The sequence below is a fragment of the Punica granatum genome, chromosome 5, assembly GCF_007655135.1.
Source record: "Punica granatum isolate Tunisia-2019 chromosome 5, ASM765513v2, whole genome shotgun sequence".
Classification (NCBI taxonomy): Eukaryota; Viridiplantae; Streptophyta; class Magnoliopsida; order Myrtales; family Lythraceae; genus Punica; species Punica granatum.
This window is the reverse complement of record NC_045131.1, coordinates 1,687,518-1,700,271: the sequence shown is the minus strand read 5'-3', so window position 1 is coordinate 1,700,271 and position 12,754 is coordinate 1,687,518. Positions and strand designations below refer to the sequence as shown.

The window sequence follows — 12,754 nt, the reverse complement described above, 5'->3', positions numbered from 1 at the left end:
ACTAACTCCATCAGGTAGTCGGCAAATTAAAGATGTTCCATTGAATCTTGACTGGAGAATCCATGCAGCAGATTCTCGTAAACACGAAAATAGAAACAAATCGCACATTTGATCAAGCTCAGGAGAGGATTTGCGCCGAGCTGAACTCAGCCTTCAAGTGTCATAGGACACGATCAACATTAGAGCAAAACAGGAGCAAAAATGCTCTCCATCTAAAGGCTAAGTCCGAATGATATCTCCAATATACTTACTATCGACATGCTAACTGATGGTAAAAAAAGTGACCGTTGATGTTTACATGGCATATTGCCTTCATGCTGCCTGGATGTGAAGGAATGCTTTTGAGCCTATCGTCTCCGGTGGTCTCTTCGGATCCCGTTGTCATTGTTTAACATGCCCCCAAGGGTGGCCATGGCATCTTGGAATTTTCCAATTCTGAGATAACCCCGGACCATCGTGACTTGCCTTTCCGACAATCCCGCTCTCTCCATGACCAAATCCACAAGCTTTATCAATGTATCCTCCATGGACAAGGAACATAAGCCTTCTGCCAACATCAAGAAGGACTCAGACTCAGGCACGTGCCCTTTCTCAGTCATCTCGACTACGAAATCAACAGCCTCCCCAATTGGGCCTCCACAGCTACAGAGCCCGCGAAAGACGATCTTATAAGTAACTGCATCGGGAGGGTCGCCCCTTTCCGTCATCTCCCGGAAGAGCCTCATTGCCTCTTTAGTCCTCTTCCGCTTGAACAGTGACTGGATCACAGGATTGTAAGCCCAAGGAGTCGGAACAATGCCTTTCATCTGAATACTCCTCAGGAGCCTGCTTGCAACCTCAACCCGACCAGCCTTGCATAGCCCTCCTATCAAAGTCCCATAGGTAACAATGTCAGGTTCACAGTCATTTGAGGCCATTGTCTGAACTATATCAGCTGCCTTTTTTATATCCCCCTGCCTGCAAAAATATGTGAGGAGCGAATTGTACGTGAATTTGTCAGGCTTCAGGCCCTCCATTAACATCTGGTCCATGAGCTCCGCAGCCTCCTCAACCCTTCTCTCCTTGCAGAGGCCATCGATCAGGGAATTATAAGTTACCGAGTTCCTCGAGATGCCCTGAAGTTCCATCTGATCAAAGATTTCCTCTGCTTCCTTGATCTTCCGGTTCTTGCAAAACCCATCAATCAAAGTGTTATAAATCACCACATTTCGAGCACATCCACTCAATTCCATCTCCTTAACGAGATTCAATGCATCCTCCATTTTCCCTTTCAAGCAAAGGCTGTCAATCAATAAACTGTAGGTAAACTCATCAGGCCGGCAATCCTTACGCTTCATGTCCTCAAAGAGTTCCATTGCAACTCGATGATTGTTAGTCTTACAGAGGCCCTGTATCAGAGAATTGAACGTGCGCACATCAGGTAAAATTCCATTGCTAGTAAGAACCTGAGCAAGTTCAGTGGCTTCCTCGATTTGGTTATCCTTACAAAGGGTGCTAATGAGGGTATTGTAAGTGACAGTGTTCGGAGAGCAATCCCGAGAGACCATCTGATTAAGGATCTCTACCGCTTCATTCACCTCACCAATCTTACACAGCCCTGAAATGAGTGAATTATATGTCACGACATCAGGATCAAAGCCTTCCTCGATCATCAAATCCATCACCTCTAATGCATGCTTAACATGCCCGGCCTTGCACAACCCGTTCACCAAAGTATTGAACGTAAACTGATCGGGGTGAAACCCTTCGCCTGACATGTGGTCAACAAACCCAAGTGCCTCCTCAATCCTCCCTTCCTTACAGAATCCATTGATCAGAACATTCACAGTCACGTTCGTGGGCTTACAGCCTGAGCCAACCATCTGTTCCTGGACCCTAATCGCCCCATCCAGGTTGCCCTCTTCAATGTAGCCCTGCATAATGGTAGTGAAGGTCTTCTCATCGGGCGATAACCCGTAACCCAACATCTCCTCCATCAGCAATATCGCAGGCCTAATTTGGTGGGCCTTACAGAGAGCCTTAATCAGTATATTAAACGTCGACACATCGGGTTTGACCCCTCGACTCACCATGCCTTCGTGTGCAATCTCTACTAGTTTTAGCTTATTCCCATAAACAAGAACATTGAGCAAGTTGTTGTAGAAGTGGGTGTCGGGTTTAGTACCATATTCTGACTCCATGACATCAACGACTCCGAGGGCCTCGTCGTAAAGTTCGAAGCTCGAGTAGGCTTCCACAAGGATGGAGAAGGTAGTCGCGTCGAGCTTGCAGCCAGAGGACCTCATGTCTTGGAGGACGAGCGACATGGAGTCGAAGGACCCAACCTTGGAGAGCTTCCGGAGCACTTCATGGTAGAGAGGCGGGGAGGGGGAGAAGGCGGGTTGGGCGGAGGCCCAGTGAAGGGTGTGGAGAGCGGCGGTCTCGTCGGGCTGGCGGCGGAGAACATGGAGGAGCTGGGTGGTTGTGAAGTCAGATGGGAGGTTGTGGGGCGCGGTGGAGGAGCTAAGCTGTTGGGTGGCGGCGGCAGAGATGGAGAGGGAGGAAGAGCGTCGGTGGCAGACTGGGGGGAGAGGGAGGGAAGGCCAGGGGTAGCATTTGAGGCAGCAAGAAGAGAAGGCCATTGCGGCAATTCAGCCCACTGGTGGCGGGCTCAGGGCTCTTCAGAGGCTGTAATTGGCGGCGGAGGTTTCAAGGTAGCCGGCGGCAACGGTGAATGGCTGGGCCTACCCGGCGAAGGAGCAGAGATTTGCATCCAACAGAGGGATGCAGAGGAGGGACAAAGACGGGATGCTCTGAGCTCCTCTTGTGAAGAAAAAAGGGTCATCTTCAGAGAATGAGGAAGAAAGAAACGTCGTCGTTGGCGGGAAATTACAGTTTACCATTCTCCCTGCCGGATTTTTTTTCGGATAAATTTCAACGACACCTGTTATAATTTGTTAAATAGTCAGCAACGCTCCTCTTTTCAAAAATTTACCACACACCGTCCCTCTTTTTACTAACGTGACACCAAGAAAATATTCACTTTGCCATGTGAATCTCAAATATGGATTGTACAAACCAACTCATTACTTGATTCTTTTACTCGAACTAAATCTGATCCAATTTAGGGAAAAAAATAATAGAAATCAGCAAAATGAGGAGTGCTATATGACTAATTTTAAAAGGAAATGGTATCGCTCATCATTTTATAAACTTTAAGAGATATCGTCGAAATTTACCCATTTTTTTTATTATCCTATCAAAAAAAAGTACTGCATATCATCTTATTGCTGCTTATATAGTGGTAGGGCCTCCAGTCCTCGTTCATAGATCGGATTTCGCTATGGTACCTAATCATCCTGACCTCGAGAGAAGTAGAACTGACCAGGGAACATCCAAGATGAACTCCCAAAGCACGTCAAAAGCAAGTTAGATCAATAACATCTGACAAACAACGACTTCACCTAACGAAAGCTCATCATCTTACATCCTCTATTCTCACTAGCTTGCTCATGCGTGCAAGCCAAAGGCACAATGCCGGAAAGTACAGTGCAAATCCAACGAAATAGTCATTCATTCGCATGCACATCATGTAAACCAATCACAGCGACAGAAAAAACAGGCTTTGATCCAACTCTGAAGGGATCAATTCTCGAGAGAGAGGCATACTATACTTCGGAATCAACAAAACACAGTCGCAACATGTCCGAGTATTATCAGATCTTAACAATGACTATCTGAAACTTGAAATTTGCCCACTGACTCGCTATATGAAACAATGTCAGCTCGTACTGGCCATTCTACATGGGAACTCACTCCAATGAATCACAACGATAACTGCTACAAGCAAACCCATCAGAGTACAAGAGTAAAATAAGAGGACAAAGAATACTCACATGTCCGTAAATATCAGTATTCAATCACCAACCCGAAAGTCATATAGCATCATCCTCAGAAATCCAAGTGAAAGGAGGAAATACAAAAAAAATAGAAAGGTCTGGAATCAACTAGGGAAGTCATCTACCTCCACAAACAGTTACATATTAACTTGTAGACGTAAGACTACAAGAAGCCACTCAAGACAATCGACGCAATGGACTGGATAACCATGGATGTTGTCCAGGATGAAGAAAGCAAATTAGCATGGTGAGACTTGGAACTTGATATCATATCTACCAAAACCCACCACACCACTAAAGTATAAACATTTCACTGAAAAGAACAGAACCCGAGAAGGCTGCTACTGTATAGCCACCATAGACATTCAGTTGGCTCGGCTCCGGAAAACATCAAGACCCATTTCAGTTGGATCGGTTGCCTGCAGCTCCACCTGAATCCCATCAAGCTCTCTCTTGAATCTATCTTTGGAGCTTGCGTAAATCATCTTGCTCCTCACCCTTGATGTATCGGGAGACCTTCACGAAGATGGTGAAAGGAAATTAAATACGGATGGTCAACAACAATATGCCAAAAGGTTGGGGGTCATTGAAAACTGATAGCAGACCATGCAATGAAGAAAATTCTACTCTTCTGGCAGTTCTCCTCAGTGACAAAGTCAAAGTCGTAAACAGCATAGCGACACTCATCAGCAGGAAGACTGGCTGCAAAATCCTCGTAGCTTTGCGACGGCTCACCAACCTTCTCCACAATGACTTGCTTCTGCTTCTCTTCAATCTTGAACACTATATACCGGTAAGTCCTCTTGGCCTTCAGCTCCAAGAACTTTAATTTGCAGTCATCATGGACAGCCATACCAGATGCAGCGTTTGCCTGTGAAGGTAAGCATGTAAGAGTGAGAAACCCGAAGCAATTCCGACACACTAGACTGTTATGATAAGATGGTTCAAAGATGCTCCTTCTACACAGAAGGACTAAGAGGAAAATTGGCCACCATACATAATACAAGATATCAAAATCGTGAATCAGCATTGGCAGGCAGTGTTTTACTCCACATAGTTATGCCTTCCATGAGACACAAGGATAAACTTAGTGTCCTCTTGATTCTGTATCTCTAACAGCAGCGGGAAAGATAATTCTCATTAGCAGGATCCCAGCAGACGAAGCTTCACGATCAGATCAGACAATAAAGCGCAAAGATTCTTGTCAGGCATCCATTTCTCGAAATCTCGCATGATAAAACCTTCATCTATGGATGCAATAAAAGAGAGCTCATACAAACCAGATCCATATGTTCTCAAACATACAGATGACAGCGACATCTCCACCGCTGCATTATCAGACACTAAAACTAGAGAAAACAGGAATCAAACGAAAACGATAACCTTACAATTAACTCTCAGAAAACAATGCTAAAAAGCCCTAGAACAGTATTCGAAAGGGCAGATCCGCCTTAGTCCTTCACGCGGAAAATGTTTTACCGCACAATCAATAAGAAATTAGCTCGAATCTAACCACGATAGCCACTGGCGAAGCTTGTCCGGTAACATTGTGCTAAAACTCATCAGTCAAAATCCGCAAAAATCGACGATCCGCCAGCTAACACCGCGCGAAATCAGCAACCACCGAGCTAAGACTACACGCAAAACTCATATCCCGAGAGAAATAGACACAGCAAGAGCAAATCGGCAGCAGATCAAAAGAGTCCATTCCACCAGTAAAGAAAGCAAAGCAGTAAAGAAAGCGCGATCGAATTCCTGACGCAGCACAATTGACTTGAGATCAGAAGGCACTGACCATCGTTGAGTTGAAAGACCTCCGCTAACGGAAATGATCGGCGGCGACGAAGACGGAGGAGAAGATATAGGGGCGAGTTCTCGGAATTCTCTCTCTCTCTCTCTCTCTCTCTCTCTCTCTCTCTCTCTCTCTCCAACGACAGGGGGCTCGATCTTCTAACACGGTAAGGAGGACCCTCTTATATGGTGGCTCTGTGAGGAGGAGTTATAGCCTGATTGCGATTGCACATAATAGAGGCGCGTCCTGTGACCTGGACCAATCGTTCCCTGCCACGTTGCGTATAATAGGGAGATGTACAGTGCGCTTTTCTTACACGGTGGTCGGGCTCGGCTTGATCCTCTCGGAGACTGGCTTTGACCGCGTTTATATAGACATTAAAATAATCACAAAAAATTTCTACCGAAAAAAAAAAACACCAAAAAATTTTCAGTAGCATGTATTGTATTCTTATAAAAGTAGAATAATAATAATCACGAAATCAGATCTTCCAAGATGTACTTACGGAGTATGGAATTTGCCAATCCACATAAATTATCAAGTCTTCAATAAGAAAAATTAAATTGGATAAACTGACTTCATGTTATTCATTTCAATTTCTAATGTTGGAAAGTGAAATCAATTCTAACAAAATAACATAATTCTTTAGTTTATTACTTGGTTTTTATGGACTACGCAATGAAAGTACCATAACTACTTTTTTTTAAGTTCATGGAATACCATTATATAGAAACTTATATTTCAAACTACCACATTATCATAAATTGTTATTCCAAGTTATAAGCAAGTGAAAAATATGATGATATTATTTTTCTTTAGTAGTTTCAAAATTCCTAAAATAAACCAATTTAATAGTGTGAATTTGATACTCTTGATTCTCCGAGATCGAGGTTAAATAGGTTGTTAGTTTCTCCATGCGTGAAGAAATAACCAATATTAATGTAGTGAAAAATCGAAGTAAATATTATTCTCTAGCAGTCAAACCTTGTGGTTAGAATGTGATTAGTATGCTTTGGAAAGGACTAATTACCAAATGAGGATCCGATTGATGGAGCTGGCGCTCGGCTTAAGACAGCCAAACAGCTGTCGGCTTGGAGATACTTTTGCTGGTCGTTGACATTATTAGCACATTGGATTAAATCTGCATTAATTAGATTAATTAAAATTTTCAAATTTCTCAAAAAAAAATTGCATTTTCCGTTCCATTTTTCTCAAATTATTTGATTTTTAATTACTATTTGAGGGGCCAAAGTCGCGACACCGGAAATTGGGTCCATTGGGATTGTCCCCTCCCCCTTCTTTTCTTTCTTTTTCCTCCGCGTCAATCCAACGCAACTCCATTTCTTTTCACACATTCTCTTTTTAATTTTCCTGCTATTTTTTATAACATGGAAAAAAAAAAGTACTATGAAGTTTTGGTGGACCTTCTGGCTATTTACTGGGTTTGGTAAAAGAAATAATTACAATATATATTCGTGAGTGCTATGTCAAATTTCGAAAAATAAAGATCCGCTGCAAAGTCAAAAAAGTTAATCGTGTCGATATACTCTACATTTTTTGAAAGATTTGTTGCCCTACGGTGATTTGTCCGGATTTTCGTGTCTCTTTCTTATAACCTTTAGTTTCATTTATCTAATTTAAAGTTCGGCCTGTAATTTATCAAAAAAAAGATGTTTGTACACACAAAAAAGCCTCTTTTTTTTGTCAATTAATCAATTTGTTCAAACGAGAATTTCTCCAAACAATATTGATTTGAAAATTTGTTTGTCATAGAATAATTTTATGTTGTTAATTTTCTTCTTTTTTACTCGAGGTAGATGTCGAAATGCTAAGAACTAATAGAATATGTGTCAATCAATTGGTTGAATATGCGTCTGTCGATTTTATGACTATTAATATTAATATGAAAAGGCACCCATTCATTAATTGTGCGAAGAAGAAAGATATAGCATTAGTTGGGTCAACTGATCCAAGACCTTGCATTAATATTGTCAAAGAATTTTTTCTTATTTACTATTAAATAAGAGATATACATAAGTCTAATAAAACATCAGAAAATACAAATAAAGGAATACCAAAAATTTCATCGAATCGGCAACATATCAGTTTGATTTATATCACTATGATCCAACTCATTTATTTATCAGTTTGATTTATATCACTATAATCCAACTCATTTATTTATTTTTCCAGTGATGTGCGCTTCACCAAAAAATAAAGGATAGCCACATGTTGTGCACATGCAATTATGATTGTGATTTATGCGAAAAGCCTTTGAATGAACACCGAAAAACATTTATAATATTTATATAGATTATTATTTGTATGCCGAGAAACCCAATATAAAAGAAGATAAATCAAAAAAGGGGAAAAAAAGAAAAAGAAGAAGGAAACCATGTAAACTTCTGAATAAATTATACCTATCAAAATGGAAATTCTGACAGCATTGCAATTTCTACTAAACCTTGCTTCGCCGTCATGATTAAAGGAAAATGTACAGCAAATATATCCTGTTAAAGCAAAAAAAAAAAAAGAAGAACAGAGTCTCGTGAAAAATGATTATATAATATTATTACCATAGTGTAATTAACACTCCGTTTGGAATAACCTATATGCAAGAATTTTGCATATTCCATTCATTTGAGTATAATTCAATTGAACTCTATTGTTTTGAATTACAATTCAATTGAACTCTATTGTTTGAATTACAAAATATTCAAGAATTAGATTAAAAATACTAGATTTATGTTGGATTTGAAATTGGGTCAAAATCAACAAGATTTGGTGAGAGTTCAATTCAAATTGTTATTACAAGTTTAATTTTAGTTATCAGATTCGTTTGTAAAAGAATTACTCCATTCTAAAATGCATTTCAAACAATATTATTGATTTTAGGCAAAAAAATATCATTCAACTCATTTTAATTATATCCATCAATGTTCCGAACAATATATATAGTTGATTCTGAATGGGGTGTAAAAAGATGCTATGAGTAAAATAATCTATATATTTGGTTAAAGGAGAGTAACAAGGGAATTCTCCTATGCTGCATATGTCATTCTAAGAATGAAAGAAATATATTGCTTTAATTTATTAGAAAAAGAAAATGTTATATATATATATATATATATTAAAAAATAAAGATTAGGTGGATAGATTTTAATAATTTAATATTCCTAAAAGGGTAATAGGTTCCTGCTTTAAAATCTTATGGTTTTAAATAAGTTACTTTTTTAATTAATGACACTTTTTAAATGTCAACAAAGAGAATTTCATATTGAACTATAAATTTAGTTATGTCTAATTTTTAAGAGATTTAACCACATTAAAAAAATACTGAGGAGTCCACCAAAGGAAAAAAGGAATCTAATCTAACAACTTTTTTTGTTAGTAAATATATATAAATGTATCCAAATTAGGTTTTTTTTTTGGAAAATCTTAAATTAAGATATTTATAATAATAATTCAAAGAAATTTTCTAAAATAACGTGATATTTCAAATAATATTAATTACTCTATAAATTTTGTTGACTATCGTTGATTTAATTGTTAAGTAGCATATTAATTTATGATATATGTCATTGGCTAACTTTTTCATTATTAATTATTATTGTGGAGTTGATATTGTTATGATAAAAACAAATTATTCTCCACCGCAAAGGGCGGGGAGTTTTGCTAGTAATGTTATTAAAGCTGAGTTTCAACTAAATATAACTTTTATGCTGGTTTTGGGTGGATTTACATATGGTGGTGCGTCTTTAAATTAAAAATCCAAAGAAGTATTTATTCAATATCACGTTGATTAGCGTGAAGATGAAGCCCAAAACGGTATAGAAACCTACACATGCACCTACATGTTGCAAGATAATTTTGAGAAAATCTTATATTCAATAAGAGTATATATAAGCTAGGAGTTAGTATATGTAGTGGTTATTAGAGATATATATGTGATATTTTCACATTACGACGACTACAGTGTAATTTATGTACAATTGCTTCTCTATATATACACACAACAAAGTCACCCTTGTTAGGTATGACATTATACAATCATATAGTATCAGAGCCAAAAATAGGCTAATACCTAAAATCACCTTTCTCCATTCCCTGTCGTCATCTGTAACCCTCATACTCTCATCACTCATATGGACCCCTCAGACCAACAAACCCCTCCCAACATCACAGTTGATCCCACTGATCAGCAAACATCTCACTCCCCGACTGCTCTTCCCCCATCCTCATCGGTTCCACCTGCGATTGCCCCTGTCGCTTCAACACAGAACACCCGCAACTGGTCCTATCTCGGCTCCAAATATTGCTAATGTCATCCCTATTCAACTGAACAATAGGAATTATCTCATCCGGAAGTCTCTCTTCTCTACATTCATCAAGTCTCATAATCTCTTCGATCATATCAATCTTGATATTCCCTATCCCTCTCCTACGGATCCTTCATTTCTGAATTGGTATCGTGTCGATGAGTCCATCCATTCTTGGCTTTTTGCAACCATTTTTGAAAATCTTCTTGAAGCCCATCCAACACTCCAAATTATCCAGCCTCAACTGATCCTGTCCAACCACCCTCCTTACCTATTCGGTCATCATCTCGGTCTAACTCAATACAAGCCGGATCCCTCGGCTCTAACCCGATATGCTCTGGCCCGACTTCCAATTCCACTGATCTACCACATTCCTTGGCTGAGAGCAGTAGCTCTCCATCTTCGTTCAATCTGTCTCCTTCCCTACCTATTCCTCATCATAATCATCCCATGGTGACTCGGTCTAAATCCAACATATTCAAGCCAATTAAAAAATTATTGTTACTTGCCACCTCTTTGGTCTCCTTAATCGAACCGACAACCTATTCTCAGGCAGTGAAGGATCCAAATAGGCACCAGCCATGGCTGAAGAGTTTAATGCTCTGCTTCATAATCACATGGAGTCTATTTCCTCGGAATACTAATATGAATATGGTTGGAAACTCCTGGAAATACAGAAGTATCAGGTTGACTGTTCCTTTGAACGTTACAAGGCTCATCTTGTTGCCAAGGGGTTCACTCAATAACTTGGAATAGATGTCCACGAAACTTTAGTCTAGTTGTCAAATTGTCCACCGTTCGATTTGTTTTATCCATTGCTCACTCATCAATGTGGCCCATTCATCAATTAGATGTTAAGAATGCATTTCTTCATGGTTACCGCAATGAGGAGGTCTACATGCATCAACCTCCAGGATTTTTCCATCCTCAGTTTCCTAAGCATGTTTGTCGCATGCACAAATCCCTATATGGGTTAAAACAGGCACCCAGGGCCTAGTTCACTCAATTCAGTTCTTTATACACTCTCGGGGTTTTCATTCAAGTCCAGTTGATATCTCTCTCTTCATTTATCATCAGAGATCTCATACTATTCTTCTACTTCTCTATGTTGATGATTTTATCCTCACAAGTGGCTCATAACTCCTTATTCGCAAATTCATCACTCTTCTCTCGAGAGAGTTTGCAATGAAATACCTTAGTACTCTTCATTATTTTTTGGGTATTCAGGCCACTCAAACTGCAAACACATTATTTCTCTCTCATAATAAATATATACAGGATGTTCTGCTTTGTTTCGGCCTCGACAGAGCTTTTGCAGTTAAGATATCACTACCGTCTAGAAGTAATTTGTCTCTGATAGATGGTGATCCTCTTTAGGATCCTTCCAAGTACAAAAGTGTGGTAGGTGCTTTGCAATATGTTACTATTACTAGACTAGATATATATTTTGCAGTGAATCTAGTGAGTTAGTTTATGCATGCTCCGTGAACTACACAATGATAGGCTGTTAAGAGGATACTGCGATACCTTTGTGGTGCATCCTCTTGTGCTATTCAACTTCGCAGGTCTGCCGACTTTCAGATCATTGCATATACAAATGCTAACTGGGTTGAGTGTCCGAATAGTCGTCATTCAATGACAGGTTATGCGGTCTTTGTGGGCTCGAATCTGATCTCTTGGAGATCCAGAAAATAACCCACTGTATCACGTAACTTGACAGAGGCTGAATATCGAGTACTAACGTATGCTATGGCTAAAACACCTTGGCTATGTCAGCTTCTACAAGACATTGGCAACCACTCACCGAGTCTAATCATAGCATGTTGTGACAATATCAGTGCTACTTATCTCGCCGCGAATCCTATCCAGCATGATCGCAATAAGCACAATGTGGTTGACTATAGTTTCATTAGAGAGCGATCGACACATGAAAAATTTCTTGTTCGATATGTCCCCACATCATCCCAAGTTGCAGACTTGCTAACTAAGAATGTATCACTTTCGTTATTTCAGTCTCAACGTAGCAATCTGTCAGTAGCAAAGTCCCCAACAAATTGAAGGAGGTATTAGGAATATATATGTGATATCGTCACATTATGAGGACTACAATATAATTTATGTACAATTACTTATATATATATAACACAGTCACCCTTGTTGGATACGACATTCTACCATCACAATGGTCAATGTACAATATACCGGATCGAGCTGTGGCAATATCCAAGCACAAACACACACACTTATATATACAGTGTCTATAGCTCTTAATTGGGGAAAAAAAGAAGTACATAGCAATAGGGAATGTACTTACCAATATACACGTGGAATTCATTCCACAAAAGGTGGAAGCACATGCACTTTACGTACAAAATATGACAGAAGCTCACTCTTTGTTATGACGAGCAAGATGGAACAATAAAGAAAATAAATCAAATTATCGAATATACGTTATCCTCAACGAGGGAGAGCAATAAATAAGAGATTATAATCCTTATAGAGGTCTTTTGATCCCAATCTCCTTTACAAACTACAAGTACATGCCGAGGAGAGTCTTTTAAATCTTTATTCTCCCTCATTCATCTGCTTACCTATTCAGTTATCTAGAAAGCTGAACATAGCTCGTAACGTACGCATATCACGACCAATATAGATATATCATCTTTAATTTAAATCAAAAAGGAAAAAGAAATTCATACGTCCAATGAACTACACAATTAACTTATTATTATATCTGTCAAAGAATCAAACAAGGACTACTAACG

The 12,754-nt window shown here is 39.3% G+C and overlaps 2 protein-coding genes across 3 annotated transcripts; both read right to left on the bottom strand.

The window, feature by feature from the left end:
• Window positions 1-15: 15 nt before the first annotated feature.
• On the bottom strand, window positions 16-2,928 carry LOC116207536 (pentatricopeptide repeat-containing protein At3g53700, chloroplastic). The gene has a single exon (XM_031540518.1). It carries the CDS (start codon window positions 2,619-2,621, stop codon window positions 348-350), a length of 2,274 nt encoding a protein of 757 aa, XP_031396378.1. The 5' UTR covers window positions 2,622-2,928; the 3' UTR covers window positions 16-347.
• Window positions 2,929-3,853: 925 nt separating this feature from the next.
• On the bottom strand, window positions 3,854-5,836 carry LOC116208565 (actin-depolymerizing factor 2). Of its 2 annotated transcripts, none has more exons than XM_031542075.1 (3): window positions 5,674-5,836; window positions 4,484-4,749; window positions 3,854-4,394 (listed from the first exon to the last, which is right to left on the bottom strand). In XM_031542075.1, the coding sequence occupies exons 1-3, from the start codon at window positions 5,674-5,676 to the stop codon at window positions 4,244-4,246; spliced, it is 420 nt and encodes a 139-aa protein (XP_031397935.1). In that variant the 5' UTR covers window positions 5,677-5,836; the 3' UTR covers window positions 3,854-4,243. The 2 variants fall into 2 exon arrangements, with proteins under 2 accessions (XP_031397935.1, XP_031397934.1); XM_031542074.1 differs by lacking the exon at window positions 5,674-5,836 and adding an exon at window positions 4,876-4,982.
• Between the last annotated feature and the right edge of the window lie 6,918 nt (window positions 5,837-12,754).